The sequence below is a fragment of the Callorhinus ursinus genome, unplaced genomic scaffold (assembly GCF_003265705.2).
Source record: "Callorhinus ursinus isolate GAN/ISIS: 27379988/994484 unplaced genomic scaffold, GSC_fseal_2.0 scaffold30, whole genome shotgun sequence".
In the NCBI taxonomy this organism is placed as follows: domain Eukaryota; kingdom Metazoa; phylum Chordata; class Mammalia; order Carnivora; family Otariidae; genus Callorhinus; species Callorhinus ursinus.
In genome coordinates, this window is record NW_027397092.1 from 18,282,241 (window position 1) to 18,303,755 (window position 21,515).

Genomic DNA, 21,515 nt, shown 5'->3' on the forward strand with positions numbered 1-21,515 from the left:
AAAGAAAGAAAGAAAGAAAGAAAGAAAGAAAGAAAGAAAGAAAGAAGGAAAGAAAGAAAGAGAAAGAAGGAAAGAAGGAAAGAAAGAAAGAAAAGGAGCGTCTGGGTGGCTCAGTTGGTTAAACATCTGCCTTCAGCTCAGGTCATAATCCCAGAGTCCAGGGATCAAGCCCAACATCGGGCTCTCTGCTCAGCGGAAAGCCTGCCTCTCACCCCGCTCATGCTCACTCTCTTCCTCTCTTTCTCTCAAATAAATAAATAAGATCTTTTTTTAAAAAAAAAGAAAGAAAGAAAGATTTTATTTTTAAGTAATCTTTTCACTCAACCTGGGGCTTGAACTCAGAACCCTGAGATCAAGAGTCACGCGCTCTACTGACTGAGCCAGTCAGGTGCCCCTGTTTAATGGTATTTTTAATTCCAATTTCTTTTTCTTTTAAGATTTTATTTATTTATTTGACAGAGAGAGAGCACGAGCAGGGCGAGGGGCAGAGGGAGAGGGAGAAACAGTCTCCCTGCTGAGCAGGGAGCCTGACGTGGGGCTTGATCCCAGGACCCCAGGATCATGACCTGAGCTGAAGGCAGATGCTTAAACAACTGAACCACCCAGCGACCCTATTTTCAATTTCTGATTGTTGATTGCCAGTATATAAAATTATAATTAATTTTGATATATAGATCTTAAATCCCACAACCTTGATAAACTTAGAAATTAGTTCTATTAATTTTGTTGCAGATTCCATAGGATTTTCTACATAGATGATCATATCATCTGTAAATAAAGACAGTTCTACTTCTTGGGGGGGAAAAAAGGTACCATTTCACACCCACTAGAATTGCCACAACCAAAATGACAATAAACAAATATTGGGGAGGAAGTGGAAAACTGGAATGCATTGTTAGTGGGGATGTAAAATGATACAGCCACTTTGGAAAACAGCTTAGCAGTTCTTTAAAGAGTTAAAACATAAATCATATGACCCATATGGTATTTTTTTAATGTAAGCTCTACACCCAACATGCAGCTTGAACTCATGAACCCTAAGATCAAGAGTCACATGTTGTACTGATGGAGCCAGCCAGTCACTCCTACCCATATAGTATTCTTTTTTTTAAAGACTTATTATTTATTTGAGAGAGAGTGTGTGTGCAAGAGTGCATGAGTGGGTGGAGAGGCAGAGGGAGAGAATCTTCAGGCAGACTCCCCACTGAACTCCAAGCCCTATGGGGGTGAAGGTGGGGCACCTTGATCTCCAGACCCATGAGATCATGATCTAAGCCAAAACCAGGACCTGGATGTTTAACTGACTGAGCCACCCATGCACACACACACACACACACACACACACACACACTCCATATAGTATCCTTAACTTGCCTTATTTTACCTCCCTCTCCCTAGCTTCTGGGAGCTTTGTAAACCAACAGTCCCCCAAATCATAGTGAAAACCAGTAGCCTAGCAGCCACCAGAGAAAGTAGAACGGGTTATATCTCCTCCAAAGCCCTATTCCCAGCTATCATTATTTGACCTGTCTGACAAGTTACTGGAAAATCCCACTAGAAGCCTTGCCTTTATTTGACCTAAGGCAGAGCTTGCCTAGTGCAAACAGCCTTTCTCCTGGGGCCTTGGTCAGAAATAATTAACAGCCACTTTATAACATTATAGCCACCTGAGGTAACTATAACAATTAGAACAAACAACAAGTTGACCAAAATACTTAAAAAGATAGATTGGCAGTAAGATGTCCATAAAGGATTTGAAAGGCTTCAACATGGGCACCTGGGTGGCTCAGTCATTAAAGCATCTGCCTTCGGCTCAGGTCATGATCCCAGGGTCCTGGAATGGAGCCCCACGTGCATCAGGCTCCCTGCTCAGCGGGGAGCCTTCTCTCTCTCCCTATGCAGCTCCCCCTGCTTGTGTTTGCTCTCTCCACCACCACCCCTTGTCAAATAAATAAATAAAAAAGAAAGAAAGAAGGGAGGGAGGGAGGGGGAAAGAAGAAAGAAAGAAAGAAAGAAAAAGAAAGAAAGAAAGAAAGAAAGAAAGAAAGAAAGAAAGAAAGAAAAGAAAAGAAAAGAAAAGAAAGAAAAGCTTCAACATATTCCTGAGAATCCAAAAGGCCACATACAGAGCTGTGCACATGCTCAGGAAGACCGGAGATGGTACGAAAACTCTTACCTGTGAATGAGTTTGAGGCTCTGAGCAAGCAAGAAGGTAAGGCTGTGAGAGTTGCAAACTGCCTGCCTGAACATTGAAGACAGGTCCCAACACACTGGAAGAGCCCCTCAGTATAAAAGGCTGAGAGATTTCTTGGTTTCAGGCATTTATGGAAATCTCTGCCTGATCATTAGCTCACCACTAAGCCAAACGAGCAGAGATTTCAGTGGTCACACATGAGGAAGAATACACACTTTGCCGAATTAGTTCAGTAAAGTAACTAAACAGTTCACAACAACAAACTCTAAGTGATGGCAAACTCCAATGTCCAGAGTTTCCAAAATATGTTATTTTAAATTCCAGTTTTCAACAAAAAAATTATAAATTTCTAAAAAATCTCCCCCTCAAAAAGGTATGCAAAGAAACAAGTATGGCCCATATATGGAAAGAAAAGCAGTCCATAAGAAATCTTCCCTGGGGTGCTGGGATGGGTCAGTTAGTTGAGCATCAGACTCTTGGTTTCATCTCAGGTCATGATCTCATGGTTCTTGGGATTGAGCCCCACATAGGGCTCCATGCTCAGTGGGGAGTCTGCTTGAAGATTCTCTCCCTCCCCTCACTCTCTCTCTGTCTCTCTAAAATAAATAAATCTTAAAAAAGAAAAAGAAAGAAAGAAAGAAAAAGAAATCTTCCCTGAAGAAGCTCAGATATTGAATTTGCTGAAGACAATAATCAGCTACTTTAAATATGTTCTAAGTTAGGGGTGCCTGGCTGGCTCAGTCAGTAGTGTGCGTGACTCTTGATCTTGGGGTTGTGAGTCCAAGCCCCACACTGGGTGTAGAGATTACTGAAAAAATAAATAAATAAAACTTTAAAGAAATGTTCCAAGCTAAAGGAAACAATGTCTGAAGAACTAAGAAAATTATGAACACAATGTCTCATCAAATAAGGAATATGCAGGGGTGCCTGGGTGGATCAGTCAGTTAAGGGTCTGACTCTTGGTTTCAGCTCAGGTCATGATCTCAGGGTCTTGGGATTGAGCCCCACATGGGGCTCTGCACTCAGCAGGGAGTCTGCTGGAGCTTCTGTCTCTCCCTTTCCCTCTACCCCTTCCCCCACTCGTGCTCTCACTCTCTCTCTAAAATAAATAAAAACTTTCTAAAAAATTAAAAATAAAGAATATCCTTAAAGAGAAAGAAATTACTAAAAAGAACTAAATAGGGATGCCTGGGTGGTTCAGTCAGTTAAGCATCTGCCTTCAGCTCAGGTCATGATCCCAGGGATCTAGGATCAAGTCCGGCATCAGGCTCCTTGCTCAGCGGGGAGCCTGCTTCTCCCTCTCCTTCTACCTGCTGCTCCCCCTGCTCATGCTCTCTCTGACAAATAAATAAATAAAATCTTTAAAAATAAATAAATAAGAATAAAAAGAACATGATCAAGAAAGCAAAAAGGCAACCCACAGGAGAAAAATATTTGCAAATTTTATATCTGATAAGCATCTAATACTCAAAATATATAAAGTACAACTCAACAATAAAAAGACAAGTAACCCAGTTTAAAAATGAGCAAAGGACTTGAATAGACATTTCTTCAAAGAACATATACTAATATGAATTTGCCAGCCCTGAAGTTTTCATTTTAATGTAATTTATATTTGTGTGGTCTTTTACATGTGGATTTCTTCATTTACCGTGATGTTTTCAAGGTCATTCATGATGTAGCATGTATCAGTACTTCATTCTTTTTGATGGCTGAATACATTTCGTTGTATGTATATACCTCATTTGTTTATCCATTCATCAGACTGATATATATTTGTTTCCACTTTTTGGCTATTATGAATAATGCTGCTATGAATATTCTTGTGCAAGTTTTCATGTGAACACATGTTTTCAATTCTTTTGTGTAGATATGTAGGACTAGAATTGCTAGGTCATATGGTAATTCTATATTTAACTTTCTGAGGAACTGCCAAACTGTTTTCCATACCATCTGCACCATTTTACATTACCACCAGCAGTGTATGAACGTTCCAATTTCTCTACTTCCTCGCCAATATTTGTCATTGTCTGCTTTTTAAATTACAGCCAGCCTGGTGGGTGTGAAGTGATTTCTCATTGTAATTTTGACTTGTATTTTCCTAACGACTAATGATATTGAGCATCATTTCATGTGCTATCAGCCATTTATATATCTTATTTGGAGAAATGTCTGTTCAAATCCTTTGACCGTATTTAAATTGGGTTGTCTTTTTACTCTTGAGTTATATTTTACATATCCTGGATACTTATCAGATATATGATTTGCAAATATTTTCTCCCATTCTTTGAACTTTTTACTGTCTTGTGCACAAAAGTTTTTAATTTTGATGAAGTCCAATTTGTCTACTTTTTTCTTTGATTACTTTTGCTTTTGATGTTATATCTAAAGAACTATTGCCTAGGGATGCCTAGCTGACTCAGTCAGAGGAGTGTGCAGCTCTTGATCTCAGGATTGTAGGTTCAAGCCCCACCTTGGGTGTAGAGATTACTTAATAAAATCCATTAAAAAATTGCCTAATAAATGGTCACACAGATCTTCATCTACATCTTCTTCTAAGAGTTTTATACTTTCAGCACTTATATTAAGGTCTTTCATCCATTTTGAGTTAATTTTTGTATATAGTGTTAACTATTAGACCTAGGATTCAAAGAGTTGGTTTCTCCTTTACTTTGTAGTGAATGCTCCAGAACTACATAAAACGCCATGTTGAAATCTGATTTATCACCTGAAAACAATATTACACTGTATGTTAACTGGAATTTAAATAAATTTTTAAATATTAAAAAAAGTTTTTTTTAATCAGGGCGCCTGGGTGGTTTAGTCAGTTAAGCATCTGCCTTCATCTCATCTCATGATCCCAGGGTCCTGGGATCGAGCCCCAGGTTGGGGGAAGGGGGGGCGGTCCCTGCTCAGTGGGGAGTCTGCTTCTACCTCTCCCTCTTGTGCTCTCTCATTCTAATAAAATCTTACAAAAATTTTTTTTAATCTGATTTATAATACCTCTGCTTATGCAGCCCTATATGCTTGAATGTAAACACTCATTTAGAGGGGAGAACTCAAATTTCCATATCATCTAACAGCCTCAGAGAACTTGGTTCTAAATCACCTAGAATCTCAATTTGATAAACTTTCCAGTTGGAAAGTTATACATTAAATGCTAATGTGTATATGAAAAAATAAGCCAGTTGCTTCTAGAAAGAGGCTGAATAAGGATGTTTGAGATTGACCAAAAAACTGGGAATTCCCTTTATGCCCTAAAAACCAAATGGAAAATGCAGTCCTTGGATTGGATTGGATTGGATCCTGACCTTAATAAATCATTTTGTAAAAGACATTTTAGGAACAACTGGGTACATCTTAATATAAGTTTGGTATTACATGACATTAAGAAATTATTGTTTATTGTACAAATATAATCATAATTCTGAAGTTACATAGGAGAATTTTTGTTTTTTTATTTAAATTCAATTAATTAACATACAGTGTATTATTAGTTTCAGAGGTAGAGTTCAGTGATTCATACCCAGTGCTCATTACATCACATGCCCTCCTTAATGCCCATCACCCAATTACCCCATCCTCCCACCCCCTTTCCCTCCAGCAACCCTGTTTGTTTCCTATGGTTAAGAGTCTCTTATGGTTTGTCTCCCTCTTCTCCATTCTGATTTCATCTTGTTTTATTTTTCCCTCCCTTTACCTATGCTCCTCCGTTTTGTTTCCTAAATTCCACACGAGTGAAATCACACAATTGTCTTTCTCTGATTGACTCATTTCGCTTAGCATAATACCTTCTAGTTCCATCCACTTTGTTGCAAATGACAAGATTTCAATTTTTTGATGTATAATATTCCATTGTATACATATACCACATCTTCTTTATTCATTTATCTGTCAATGGACAACTGGGCTTTTTCCATAGTTTGGCTATTGTGGACATTGCTGCTATAAACATTGGGGTGTAGGTGTGCCCCTTTAGATCATTACATTTGTATCTTTGGGGTAAATACCTACTAGTGCAATTGCTGGGTCTTAGTGTAGCTCTATTTTTAACTTCTTGAGGAACCTCCATACTGTTTTCCAGAGTGGCTGTACCAGCTTGCATTTCTCCCAACAGTGGAAGAGGGTTCCCCCTTCTCTGCATCCTTGCCAACACTGGTTGTTTCCTGACTTGTTAATTTTAGCCATTCTGACTGGTGTGAGGTATATCTCATTGTGGTTTTGATTTCTATTTCCCTGATGCAGAGTGATGTTGAGCATATTTTCATGTGTCTGTTGGCCATTTGTATGTCTTCTTTGGAGAAATGTCTGTTCACGTCGTCTGCCCATTGCTTGATTGTATTATTTGTGCTTTGGGTGTTGAGTTTGGTAAGTTCTTTATCGATTTTGGATACTAGCCCTTTATCTGATAAGGTATTTGCAAAAATCTTCTCCCGTTCTGTGGGTAGTCTTTTGGTTTTGTTGACTGTTTCCTTTGCTGTGCAAAAGCTTTTTATCTTGATGAAGTCCCAATAGCTCATTTTTGCCTTTGTTTCCCCCGCCTTTGGAGAAGTGTCTAGTAAGAAGTTGCTGCAGCTGAGGTCAAAGAGGTTGCTGCCCGTGTTCTCCTCCAGGATTTTGATGGATTCCTGTCTCACATTTAGGTCTTTCATCCATTTTGAGTTTATTTTTGTGTATGGTGTAAGAAAATGGTCCAGTTTCAATCTTCAGCATGTGGCTGTCCAATGGAAAATATACTTTTATAAAGAGATACATAGTGACCTATTTAGGGATAAAACATCAGGGTACCTATAATTTTAAAATACCTCAGAAAACAAAATAGATGAAGCACATATAGCAAAACATTAATATATTAAAACATATTTTTTAAAAAGATTTTATTTATTTGTCAGAGAGAGAGAGAGCACAGGCAGGGGGAGAGGCAGGAAGAGGGAGAAGCAGGCTTCCCGTTGAGTAAGGAGCCTGATGCGGGACTCAATCCTAGGACCCTGGGATCATTACCTGAGCCGAAGGCAGATGCTTAACTGACTGAGCCACCCAGGCATCCCAAAACATATATATTTTTTTAAGATTTACTTATTTATTTGAGAGAGGGCACATGAATTGGGGGGTAGAGGAGGGGCAGGGTGAGAGGGAGAGAGACTCTCAAGCAGACTCTGTGCTGAGTACAGAGCCTAACGTGGGGCTCAATCTCATGACCCTGAGATCATGATCTGAGCAGAAACCAAGAGTGGGATGCTTAATTGACTGAGCCACCCAGTCACCCCAAAACATATTAAATAATAGTAAAATGTTAACAATAACATTATCCAAAGAGTAACAATTCCTTGTTTGGAAGACTATGAGTTTAAAATTCGAAGCAGAGTTTTAAAAAACTATGCAAGGGACACCTGGGTGGCACAGTTGGTTAAGCATCTGCCTTCGGCTCAGGTCAAGATCTCCAGGTCCTGAGATCAGGCCCCATGTCAGGCTTCCTGCTCAGCAGGGAGTCTGCTTCTCTCTCGCTCCCTCTGCTCCACCCCACCACTCATTTCTTTTTGTCTCTCTCTCTCTCAAATAAAATCTTTTAAAAAATAAAAATAAATAAAACCCTATGCAAAAGTGGCCTAAACTTAGGGAAAAAGGGCTTTGTGGAGTAGGAGGTGGGATGGGGCTAAGAAATATCAACAGTGTTTAGGTATTAGAATAATTCATAATTCATAAAGGTTACTGAAAATTTAATAAAATTTGAGAAGCTCCATAAGGACAGGAACCAAGTCTTTTTACTCAAGGCTGCATCCTCAGCTCTTACTACAATCAATGATTGCTACTGGAAGATGCTCAATGACTATTTATTGGATAAATGAATGAGGGAATGAATAATCACTTCTTCCCCATAAGTGGCCACATATTTGTGTTTACACTTTGCTTCCAAAATGGTTTCAAAGAGGTTTAGAATAGTTTTTTTCAGGATTCACAAAACTTTATTCATTTAGAATTAACAAACTCTTTACATAGCACTTAATATTGCTTCACAAGCTTATAGGACTTGGATTATTTTTGAGGAACTATTTCAATTTGTATGAAGTTTACAACTTTGTGTACAGTATGGTATTTTCTCTGTAAGTAAACAATAAGCAGTTTGAATTATCACATGAATTCCAAAACTTTGAGTTTTTAAAAAATAATTATATGAAATAAAAGCACGGTGATATTTATTGTTTATACAGCTTTTTTTATTAAATAATTTTTTTTTAATTTATTTGAGAGAAAGAGAGCATGAGAGAGAGGGAGAGCACAAGCGGGGGGGAGGGGCAGAGGGAGAGGGAGAAGCAGACTCCCCACTGAGCAGGGAGCCCGATGCGGGACTCGATCCCAGGACTCTGGGATCATGACCTGAGCCAAAGACAGATGCTTAACTGACTGAGACACCAGGTGTCCTGTGTAAACAGTTTTAATCTTTCAGACCCATTTGCTCTAAAATAATGAGCTGAAATTATATGACATACCACTTGTGAAAGCCAGACCCAGTCAACTCTCACTTGTGTGTTTGATAGTGGGAGACCAGGAGTGCACACCAGCACAAACAGCACATAATCTTATGCTACATAGTTTGGATATTTTATGATATATTTTTAAATTTTTTTATTGAAGTATAGTTGACACATAATGTTACATTTGTTTCAGGTCTAAGAGGCTTATAATACTAACCAGATGAAAATTTTAAACTTTAAAAAACAACCAGAGTGAAAAAGATAAACCAAATTCCTATAATTAACTAGTGACTATAACTGAATACTAAATTTTTATTTGAGCTGCCTAGAAGCCAATATAGGAAAGAAAACATATTTTCATTATAAATAAAAGAAGGTAAACATATTTCTGGAGATAAAAAGCTTTTTCAGGTACTGAACTGTATCTGACTTCATAAATTCTTACAAAAAGTAACATGGGGTATCATGGTAGACACTATCTCAGACATTTCAGTTACATAAAAATATTCATCTGAAATTTGGAGATATTAGGAAAATAAAGTTTTCCTTTCTTGGTTTTTGTCAACATGAAGATAACCTTAAATCATCAAGGCCAGAACCCAGATACCCAGATAATAGGCATAATATTCTAATGAGCCACTTCATTCATGGCTGCCTTAATTCTCAGGAGTAACTAACTTTACAATATTCTGTGAGGTGAGTGACAGGGTTAATTTTACTTTAGGTCCTTGGTGAGACCAACAGAATAAAGAATTTAGGTGCTTCTGTCTAGGCCTTTTTCTCTGCTGCCCCCACAATTCCATGGATATTCTTCCATATTTGGTGCTGAGGACTACCTTTTACTTTTCTTTTTGTCCCTTGGAGAATAATCCATCCTTAAATTCTTCAACCATAGTCTCTAAGAGGAAGATTCCCAAATCTGTATATCCAGCTCTGACAACTTCCTAGAAAGGCCATGTTAAATAATATGTCAACCACTATTCTGACTTAGAAATTCTCACTGTCCCTTAAAATATATCAATGTTTCTAAAAGCAATCCCCCCTTGTAAAACCAGTTACAGCCAATGGCACCATAATTTTCCGGCACTCAATTAAAAATTTTGTAATTATCTTTGATTTCTCACTTTATTCACATCCCTTTCATATCTACTTAGTCCCCATATCCTACCATTTCCCCTTTGAGTCTTTCCATCCTCTCTGCCTTTGCCATCCTTCCTCTCCCTATTTCAAGTCCTTACCACTTCATATCTGGACTGTCACAAAAGCCTCTCTCCTGATCTGCTTCTACCCATACTTTTCCTCTATACTTGCCAAAATAAGCTTAGGTTTTGTTTTAATCCAGTTACAGCCAGGTTCAAAACCCTTCCGTGGTTTCCCAGTATCCTCAGGAAAAAGTCCAAACTCGTCAGGACGAATTTCAAGACACTGGAAACCTCTCCTCAGGGAACCCATGCAATCTTATCATCCTTTACCTAGTCTCTGTAAAGCTCACTCACTCCCACTCTCTGAAGTCCCCTGCTCAGGCCTGCCACTGTTCTCACAGTGGTACCCCAACTGAATCTATTTCCTCTTCTATTCCAGTGAAATCTTAGCTACAATTCCAAATTCTACTTACTTTAATTTTACTTCCTCTTTGAAGTCCTCTTCTCTGAGTATAGCCCATACTCGTGTCTCCCTTGATTCAAGAAACACTTTCAAATAGATAAAGCACGACAGGGATACAGATAACACAACTATTCCTGACTCCCTACCAGCACTACTTATTAAGGACTTAAAATATGCTTGACACAATGCTAAACACTTTATACCTACTACCTAATTTGACCTTTACAAAAAAATCTGTGAGGTACTATATCCTTTTACCGAAGAGGACAGTGAGGCTCAGAGAGATTAGGTAACTTTCCTAGAATCAGAGCATAATGGGGCTGCCACCTGTCACTGCAGACTACTGCAGTGAGCTGTGAACTGCACAGGTGTGTTGTTATCCAGAGAAAAGCTGGTGGGTGAAAGTCTAGGAGACTCTGATTCTACAGACTGTGCTCTCAACCATTACATTATACGGCCTTCCCATGGATCCAGCTGGCAAGGAAATGACAATCTGAATTCCAGTTGCTATCACAACCACATTTTTCAAAACCACAAAATGAGATGTACTATTAGCAAGGCAGAAAATTAGAAATTAAGATATCCAAAAAAGCTTAGGATATAAGATATTATGCCTATATCATTTATTAATAAATTTTCTGAGGCTCTTCCTGTTATTACCTGTATATCTAACTTTCCAGAAAGTAGAGTTGAAGTTGGGAACGAAATATCACCATAAAAACTTGCTGAGCTAAACACTTACTAGGCAGTGTTAAAGGCAACACTAAAAATCAGAACAGTTAATCTTTCCTGTCTTGATTTTTTCACATTAAGCAAGACTCTGTACCTCTTAGCAACTTCATTTCTGCTTTCTTTCCCTAAAAGCATCCACATTTATTTGTCATTCCCCTGTCTTATTTTCCAGTTCCTACCTCCAAACCTTCCTACATTTGAGCCTGCCTGGCAACATTTTGATGTACTTTCCCCAATAAAAGGTCCCACTTGACTGTTGGTTCCTTCTTACCAAATTACTGATACTTCCTCTAGCATCCCATACTTGGTCTGCCCTATTGTTATAGTTACAGCTTTATTAGTGTGTACTTAACATGTTTTGCAATTCTGCAACTAAAGTGTAAGGTAGTGACCCGAGCTTCAGGATATCAATTACTATTTTACAGGAAAATACTTTTAAAACCTTCATTAAAGAGCACTTAAGATTCATATACATCCTATAATTTGGCTTACTCCGAAGCACTTACGTTATTATTGTGAAGATACTCAATTGCTCGAAGGATCTGGAAGAGGTATTTTCTAAGTCGTTTACTCTCTAGTCCATGACAATAATGTTGTAACTCATCTAATACTGTGTGGTCAATAAATTCAAACACCAAATGAATTTTCTTTTTCTGCCTAAAAACTTCAATCAGATTGACCAGGTTTTCATGATGAAATTGCTATTGACAAAAAAAAGATTTATAATACATTATTTCATGCACAATAATTTATATATAATACCTAATTTATATATAACACCTATGTTATATATTCATATATAACACCATATAATTTTTAAAAGCAGAAATATTCTCAGCCTATTTTTTTTAAGATTTTATGTATTTATTTGAGAGAGAGAGAGATCGAAAGAGAATGAGCAGGGAGGAGAGGGAGAAGCAGACTCCCTGCTGAGCAGGGGGCCCAACTTGGGGCTCAATTCCAGGACCCTGGGATTATGATCTGAACCTAAGGCAAACGCTTAACCAAATGAGCCAGCCAGGTGCCCCTATTCTCAGCCCCTTTTACTCCATGCATTTCAATAGAAATTTTTCAACTTATTTGTTTACATTCCTATTTTTAAAAAATGCTAAACTAGGGGTTCCTGGCTGGCTCAGTCAAAAGAGCATGCAACCCTTGATCTTGTGGTCGTAAGTTTGAGCCCCATGTTGGGTATAGAGATTACTAAAAAAATAAACTTAAGAAAATGCTAAACTATTTCATAATTAATACATACAGAACAAGGGGAGATAATATACTGCCTTACTTCAAGTTGGCATTTGATTGTTTATTAAAGTAATGTAGAGTTAATGTACTATAATCAAACTTGGTACGCTAAGATGTATCTTTTTTTTTTTTCAAGATTTCTTTATTTGAAAGAGTGTGTACAAATGGGAGGGGCAGAGGGACACAGAGAGAGAGAATCCCAAGAAGGCTCCGTGCTCAGCAGATGTGGAGCTCGATCTCACAACCCTGAGGATCATGAGCTGAAACCAAGAGTCAGACACTTAACCTACTGCATCATCCAGGTGCCCCTAAGACATATCTTCCTATCCTTTAAGTTGGTTTATAATTAAGTCTAACATCTGAAGGGTGCCTGGGTGGCTCAGTCATTAAGCATCTGCCTTCAGCTCAAGTCATGATCCAAGGGCCCTGGGATTGAGCCCCCGCATCAGGCTCCCTGCTCAGCGGGAAGCCTGCTTCTCCCTCTCCCACTCCCCCTGCTTGTGTTCCTGCTCTCGCTGTGTCTCTCTTTCTGTCAAATAAATAAATAAAATCTTTAAAAAAAAAAGTCTAACATCTGAAATTTAAAATGTTATCTTTTCAAATGAGCATGGATTTCAATGCCACTCAGTACATGATCTGAATTCAAATAAATTATTTTCTTAGTTTGATCCTCAACTCTCGAAAGTGAAACATAAGTTCCAGGTGGACAATATAAATTAATTAATTATACTGGAATAAAAGAGTATCAAAATACATAGAAACTTTACAGATATGTGAGATAACAATTTATAATCATAGGAACTTCACAAAAATATACAATTATTTGTGGATACCTTTTTGTTCACTGTCTATAATATTCTACTAAGTAACAAAACACCTTTTTAAACTAGTAACAATCAATGGTAAAATAACTTCAAAAGGTCAAAAATGGCCTTATAAGCTTAGAAAACAAATGAGGTTCAATATTTTATGCTGCTTATTTTTTAACACACTGACTTAATTATCACCAATTCTCAAATATTTAACATTTTCAAATTACTAAAAGCACTATTTCTTTGGCTAAAAAGTGAGAGGTATATTTTCAATGTTAGATTCATTAGAAAATTAAACTTATGAAAAATATTTGTCTTTATTCTAATAGCACAATTATCAATTTTTCTACTTATCTGTACTATCACATAGACCAAAGTCCTTAAAATATGACTAAAAGAAAAACATACCAGAATATAATGCCAGATTCCTTTCCTACTTTTGCTCCCAATTTCCCTGGTTGGCAAGATGCCAAAGGGCTGCAGTGACACCACGCTAGTGGCAGCAAAAACAATTGACTGCTTTTGGACACTACACTACTAATCCTTCAACTAAGGAAAATTACTGGTTCCCTCTCTAGTCTTAAGGCTAAAGCAATGAAGAGTTAATGTGAGTTAATAAGAATTATGGAAATACCATCAGGGTAAAGAATCAGGTGCTTTCTCAGATTAACCATGAAACTCCTAGAAATGCTCCATTGCCACTGTTCAAGTTGTTGACTTTTGTTTTCCTTCATTACCAGACAACTTTTCTACAGATATTGTCACTAATTACTCTAACTGTAATTTATTTAATAAATATAGCAGATAAAAATTTAATTCAAATGAAGTCATAATGGCAACCTTTTTAGACTAAAAATGTGAATTAATCCAAGAACTCTCTCTTGTTACTGTTGAATCACAGATCTGTACTTCTGAAACAAATAATGCAACATATCTTAAGAAAAAAGAAAAAGAAGAAGATAGCAGGAGGGGAAGAATGAAGGGGAGTAAGTCAGAGGGGGAAACGAACCATGAAAGACGATGGACTCTGAAAAACAAACTGAGGGTTCTAGAGGGGAGGAGCGTACGGGATGGGTTAGCCTGGTGATGGGTATTAAAGAGGGCACATTCTGCATGGAGCACTGGGTGTTATGCACAAACAATGAATCATGGAACACTACATCAAAAACTAATGATGTAATATATGGTGATTAACATAACAATAAAAATTTTAAAAAAAAGAACTCTCTCTTGTTGAATTAGGTAAGATCAAACTAAAAATTCTATAAGAAATAAGCCAACGAGGGGTGCCTGGGCAGCTTGGTTGGTTAAGCCTCTGACTCTTGATTTCACCTCAGGTCTTGATCTTAGGCCCAGTGTGGAGCATACTTAAAAGTAAAACAAACAGGGGCACCTGGGTGGCTCAGTCGTTAAGCTTCTGTCTTCGGCTCAGGTCATGATCCCAGGGTCCTGGGATCGAGCCCCGCATCAAGCTCCCTGCTCAGTGGGAAGCCTGCTTCTCCCTCTCCCACTCCCCCTGCTTGTGTTTGCTCTCTCTCTGTCAAATAAATAAATAAAATCTTTAAAAAAAATAAACAAAAATACCCAAACACATAAGCCAATGAGAATAAATAGTTAAGGTGTTTCAAAACAGTTTGCATAATAGTTGTAATAGTTAAGTACATTTTCTAATTCTTCTCTGTATTCTTGCCACATATTGGTTGTTTTTACAAAATGATAAAGTAGAGGGGTGCCTGGGTGGCTCAGTTATTGGGCGTCTATCTTTGGCTCAGGTCATGATCCCAGGATCCTGGGATCAAAGGTTGGGCTCCCTGCTTGGTGGGAAGCCTGCTTCTCCCTCTCCTACTCCCCCTGCTTGTGTTCCCTCTCTCGCTCTCTCTCTCTGTCAAATAAATAAATAAAATCTTTGGAAAAAAAAATGATAAAGTAGAAAAAAATAATCAGCTTAAATGTAACAGAGTTGAAGAAAGAGCAAAAGATACTGCCTGGGAAAAGATCTCCATCTAAGCAGATTTTCACTTATGGTGTACAACAGTTGCCTTACAGTATTACAATGTTTTCGGTCATCAGGAATAGCACTAGCATCTCACAAAATCATAACATCTTTACTGACTTTACCTTTTCTTTCCACTGTCTAGAAAGAGTACTTCAACAATCCACATATATAGATGCTTAATATATTTATTTTATTTAAAAACCAAATTGATCCATCATATCTAATATAGACTTACAAAGAAGAGAATTTCACAGAACTAGAACAAATAATCCTAAAATTTATATAGAATCACAAAAGACCTCGAATAGTCAAAGCAATATTGAGAAAGTAGAACAAAACTGGAAGTACCACAATCCCAGATTTCAAGATATACTACAAAGCTATAGTATCAAAATAGTATGGTACTGACACAAAAATAGACACACAGATCAATAGAAAAGGACACAGAGATCAATGGAATACACAGATAAATAGAAGTGGCATAAAAACTTGCCCACAAATCAAAAGAACAGAACACACCTACATGGTCAATTAATTGACAACAAAAGAGGCAAGACAATCAAGAAAAGACAGTCTTTTCAGTAAATAGTATTGGGGAAACTGGACAGCTACATGCAAAAAATGAAACTGCACCACTTTCTAACACCATACACAAAAATAAACTCAAAATGGATTAAAGACCTAAATATGAGACCTGAAACCATAAAATCCTAAAAGAAAATATTAGGTAGTTATCTCTTAGAGATCCTCCTTAGCAAATGTTTATGGATCTGCGTCCTCAGACAAGGGAAATAAAAGCAAAAATAAATTATTGGGACTATACCAAAATAAAAAGCTTTTGCACAGCAAAGGAAACCATCAACAAAACAAAAAGGCAACCTACTGAATGGGAGAAGACACTTAAAAATGATGTATAGGATAAGGGTTTAATATCCAACATATATAAAGAACTTACACAACTCGACACTAAAAAAGACAAACAATACTATTTCCAAATGGGCAAAGGACCTGGATAGACATTTTTCCAAAGGAGATATACAGATGGCAAACAGACACATAAAAGATGCTCAACATCACTCATCATCAGGGAAATGCAAATCAAAACCACAATGAGATATCTCCTCACACCAATCAGAATGGCTAGTATTAAAAAGACAAGAAAATAACAAGTGTTGGCAAGAATGTGGAGGAAAGGAAACCCTTGTGCACTGTTGGGTGAGGGGTGGCTATAAATTGAAGAAGCTGCTATGGAAAATAGTATGGAGGTTGCTCAAAAACTTAGATGTAGCAATACCACATGATCCAGTAATTCCATTACTGGGTATTTGCCCAAAGAAAGTGAAAACACTAATTCAAAAAGATATATGCATCCCTATGTTTACTGCAGTGTTATTTACAATAGCCAAGATATGGAAGCAACCAAAGTATCCATCCATAGACGAATGGATAAAGAAGATATGGTGTATATATACAATGGAATATTACTCAACCATAGATTTTTTTTTTAAAGTAATCTCTACACCCAATGTGGGGCTCAAACTCACAACCCTGAGATCAAGAGCCACATGCTCTACTGACTGAGCCAGTCAGGCGCCCACCCCCCAAAAATGAGATCTTAATATTTGACACATGGATGGACCTAGAAGGTATTACACTGACTGAAATAAGTCAGACAAAGAAAGACAAATACCATATGACTTGACTTACATGTGGAATCCAAAAAACACAAAACAAATGAACAAACACAAAAATCAAACAGACTCTTAAATACAGAAAACAAACTCGTGGTTGCCAGAGGGGATGGAGGATGAACTAGATAAAAGGGGATTAAGAGGTATAAACTTCCAGGGATAAAACTAAAAAGTCACAGAAATGAAAAGTACACCACAGGGAATACGGTTAATAACATTGTATGGTGACAGATGACGACACTTATCATGGTAAGCATTCAGTAGAGAAATGTCAAATCACTACATCGTAGACCTGAAATTAATATAATATTGCATGTTAATTATACTTCAATTGTAAAAAAGAGGTGAATATTACTTTTGTATCAGATAAAAATGAAAGAGTATCTGTTTTCTTCACATAAATCATCTAGACTATGTTGTCAAAGTCATAAAACTTAAAGCATCTAGACAAATTCTAATAAACAAAATATGTAGATTTAAATATTTTTTAAATCACTAGTTTTGTACCCAATCCCCTAGGACCTAGAAGGTTAATGCTCCTTTCTTCACAGTCCTGAGTTCTTTAGCCTGGGTTGACCTGTCATACCTACAAAAAAATTCTAATTTCTGCCCCATTTCTAAAAGCATACTAGTCAGCTTTACTTAAATGTATTCTTGTCACATCAAATTCAACATTTCTAAAACTGAACTAGTTCCCAGACCATTTCTCGTTTGGGTCTTTCATATTTTCATCAGTGAGAACAGTCACTGAACTCCACCAATCCTTTTGTCTCCCTCTTTGTGTTTCCTTCTACATTCTTTCATGTCTTCTTTTGCAATATATTCTATTTTAACTTTGCTTTTCTAACTTTAAATTCAAATTGCTGCAACCCAGCAAGGGCTCTCATGATCTTTACCAGATTCTTGAATTAAACTTATAACAGACCTCCCTATTTTTACTCTGTCTTACAACTTGTTCTAAAAAATAGTACTAAATTATTATAGTTGCTTTATTTTTAATTCAAAACCTTCCACCTCTTACAAAATCACATTTTGTCCTTGTAAGACAAGACTTTAAAACTTAACTCCAGTTTACTTCTCTAATCTCACCTCTTTCTACTTTTGTACAAAAAACTCTACAGACCAATCAATGTCTCTGCTCTCTGTCCTTTGTCCTGCTTGAACATCTCTGAGTTTATGTTGTTCCCTAACCTAGAATACAATAGTTTCTCCCTCCTATCTAAATTCTGCACATCCTTTAAGACCAAATGCATGTCCCATTTCCTCCAAGAAAATTCCTCTACCCAACTGGACTTTGTGTTCATCACTTGGCATTTATTATGAGTCACTTTTTATTCAGTATTGTTTTCAAGTGCCCTCCCATCTTTCTGATTAAACAATAAAAGTCCTTTAGAGCAGATACTGTCTTTTACTATTTCTGAATAAATATTTTATAATATTTGGCATAACTTTTGTTACATTATATATAAGCATATATATCTTCTATCACTATAAAATTTCAAAATGTAGACAATAAGATAGGGTACCACACTTTTTTATTCTACTCTATGTCTTAATACATATGTTAACTAAAAGATTCCCTATATAATTTTTTATTCCATAACAATTCCTCTTTTGACTTACAGCAATTAAGGTAAAAGAAGCAAACCTTTAAAAACTTTATTTCTCTCGTTGCAATTTTGTTGACAGATTTCTCTGGTTTCTCATAAAATATCTTAATGGCCACTATCTGCCCAGTATCCTTATGTTTACACTTCATGACTGTTCCATAACTTCCTTCTCCCACTTTTCCGAGGGTTTCATACATCTCCATTTTCAAGCCCAGATTCTTCTTCATAAAAATAAAGAAAAAAAAGTTAAACATTCGTACTTTTATTCATTCAAGCTGGACAATGCATGTCCACAATAAACTCATATTTTAAAATACGTAAACATGGAAAATATTAATCTTTTCCACATACGCTTGTTTGTCCTTGGGAACTCTGCCAACTAGGCAGTGGGCTGTGCTTGTGGGGCTCCAGGGCTCACCAGAAATTAGGGAGCTTCCTGCTGTCTCGGTCATTCCTGTGAACACTCAGATTTAAGATTCCCTCACTACATGTCACCAATCCATCAGGAGTGGGGTCCGCACCCGCATACTTCCTATCATACGCCCCTCAACTATGGGGTTCCCGAAATACTGCAGTCGCCCACAGATCAGGCCCCCGGACCCAAGAAAACCTCAGCCCCACCGGTTCCTCAAACCAGACGTCTTAGGGTCCCGGACCAGTGTTGCGCCCCTTGCCCCGCAGTCGACCTCGTCCGGTCAGCCGCAGACGTCTCAGCCCATTTTGCAGTCCCGCCGGCCCGGCTCCGTGCAGAACCGGCGGAACAACTCGAGACCGACCCTACTTAGCTTGCCAGCCCCGCTAGCTCCAGGCAGCCCACTACCATGGCAACGGTGCCGCTGACCTCGCGCTCGGAGCCTACTGCGCAAGACCGGAACATCGGCCGGACGCCGCCGCCGCACCGGCCCGACCCGGAAGAGAAAATGAGAAATGGTGAAAACGAGTTCCCGGTGGGTGCTAAGTGAAAGCTTTCTTGGGGTTGGGGTGGGAAGTTTGTGGGTTGAGACCAACTCACAAGGTTGGTTTTGGGCAGAGGTGGGGGAAGATCCACATTTTACTGCACCCAGAGTCTGCATGTCTTTTAGGGAGGGGCAACAGAGGCCAAGGCTTGCCTGACCAGCGTCTTAGATATCCCCAAGCCAAAGAACTTCCTCCGCTGGTGCTGGGTCCTAAAAGGATGGCTGGCGTCATTAAATAGAGACATCTTGTAAAACTAGTCTTCCAAGGAAGTCTTGTGTAATTATAGTCTTCTGAGTTACCTAGTTACATTAATATTCCATAGACCTGAGTTCGACCTCAGCTGTCGACATTCATCCTTAAAATGGGGTTAAGACGGTTCTCAAAATCAAGAATGTTTCTTGAACACCTATATACTTTTTTTTTCGAACTCGTACTACTTCTTTTTAAAGACACCCTAGTTGGGAAAACAATTAAAAGGGCTCGGTAGACATACCGACATGGCCTGACATACAAGGGCACAGCAAAGGGAAGGAGAGCCATTAACTAATTGCTTAAGAAGTAGACCTGGCGTTCTGCTGGCCTGACAGCCTCCATAAACTAGGAGTTTCCATAACAATTATACATTGCTAGATAAATGACATAATAGGGTATTTTTTGAAGTTTATCTTTAGCATTTCACTGCATGTGAACCTACCTGTATGTCTTCATCTTTAGCTATATACTGGAGAGAATTAGAATCGCTACGGCAGGAAGGCAAAAAATGAGAATATTTAGCATTTAATTTAGAGAATCTCATTTATGAATGCATCACAGAACCTATCAAGAGTTAGGCTTGGCTAATTTGATCACCAAGGCAGTTATAAAAACAGACAATTCAGGGTTTCAGGAAAAGGAGGTAGCAAGAAAGGGGGGTAAATTAACTCTTTCAGTTTCCATGAAACTATGGGCAACTTGGTGCAATGGTCCCATTTCACCTTGGGCTGAAGAATTACCCAGAAGGATATAAAGCACTCAGAGTCCTCCAGACCATTAAAGCCCCGAGCCCAGGAATCAAAGGCAATGGAAGGAGGGAACTCAAGGAAATGTCAGAATCCCCACGGATTGCATCAACACCTGAGCTCCCTGTTGGGCGACATTTCAGGCCCATTTGTGTAGAAAACCTGAAATGAGTTATCCAGGTTAGATACATAACCCCCACGCAAGTCTGCAAAATCTCTTCCCCACATCCGAGTCAGATTTGTAAGCCTTCTTCACAACCAACCACCCTTCTAAACGCTTTGAGATTTCATCTCCATGTACCCCCATTTTAGCCAAATCCATTGACTTTGACACCAATCCTCAAATGAGAGCAGACCTATGTTAAAGTAAGATTCCGTAATTCCACAGAGATAGTCAACAAACCTTAAGACCATCTCTATACCATTCTTTTTTGTCCTCAATTTCCAACCCTGGAAACCCCAGCGTAGTGCACATACAGGCTATTTGGTGGCCTTATGGAAGCATTTCAGGGAATTTTAGTGTGGGCCTTAGTATTTCAATGCTGCACTTATTAAAAAACGGAAGTTCCCTCTGACCCACGTACCAGATTTGGTAAGTCGTACCAACCAGAGAGGATTTTAAATCTATATTATTTTTGGCTCTGTTTTAAAGAAGCAAAGCAAGCTTTTGCTTCTGCCACGATCGCCGACCCTGTTCATGAAGCAAACTGGAGGGAAAACTAGTAAAGGACTCTCCCCGCCCTCAGCCCCATAAATTTAATCACTTGCTCTATAGACCTGAGATTCAGGCGACGCTCCCACGTGATCTGTTCTAATATCGTCATAGGGACACGTGGTTCTAGATACTTCGTCCCCTCCCCCTCAGGGGTGGATTGTTGACAACGCCGCCGGCAGTCACGTGATCTTACGTCATCCCACCTCCTTTCCCTGAAATCTGTGGCCCCGGATGAGCCTCTCTGTCCCCACCCGGTCGAGTTTAAACTACTGAAAGGGGGAGACACAGGATGGTGTTTTGGTTTCGGGGTCTCTTAATCCACAATCCCCGACCGAGAACAGAGAACACTAATTTATCGATTAGATTAGGAAGTCAAAATGGATAGAACCCTGCTCAGAAGCTCCATAACGAGCTCTCATACGCCCCGTGCCCTTCTCCCCCACCCCTCACTCCGTGGTACCGGCGGAGGGCGGAGGGATCTGGAGGC

At 38.5% G+C, this 21,515-nt stretch overlaps 1 protein-coding gene across 11 annotated transcripts in view; it reads right to left on the reverse strand.

Annotated features, from left to right (window-relative positions):
• Positions 1-21,283, reverse strand: part of CDKL3 (cyclin dependent kinase like 3) — a 113,531-nt gene extending 92,248 nt beyond the window's left edge. For 2 of the 11 annotated variants that reach the window (XM_025860788.2, XM_073878498.1), the window contains exons 1-4: positions 21,091-21,283; positions 20,010-20,055; positions 18,397-18,579; positions 11,511-11,705 (exon numbers count right to left, since the gene is read on the reverse strand). In XM_025860788.2, coding sequence (XP_025716573.2) covers positions 11,511-11,705; positions 18,397-18,579; positions 20,010-20,055; positions 21,091-21,137 — 471 coding nt within the window. In that variant the 5' untranslated portion in view covers positions 21,138-21,283. Of the gene's footprint in view, positions 1-11,510; positions 11,706-18,396; positions 18,580-18,709; positions 18,730-18,776; positions 18,959-18,979; positions 19,223-20,009; positions 20,056-21,090 lie in introns of those variants that run through there. The other 9 variants (XM_073878499.1, XM_025860791.2, XM_073878503.1 and 6 more) reach the window with 9 other exon arrangements.
• Between the last annotated feature and the right edge of the window lie 232 nt (positions 21,284-21,515).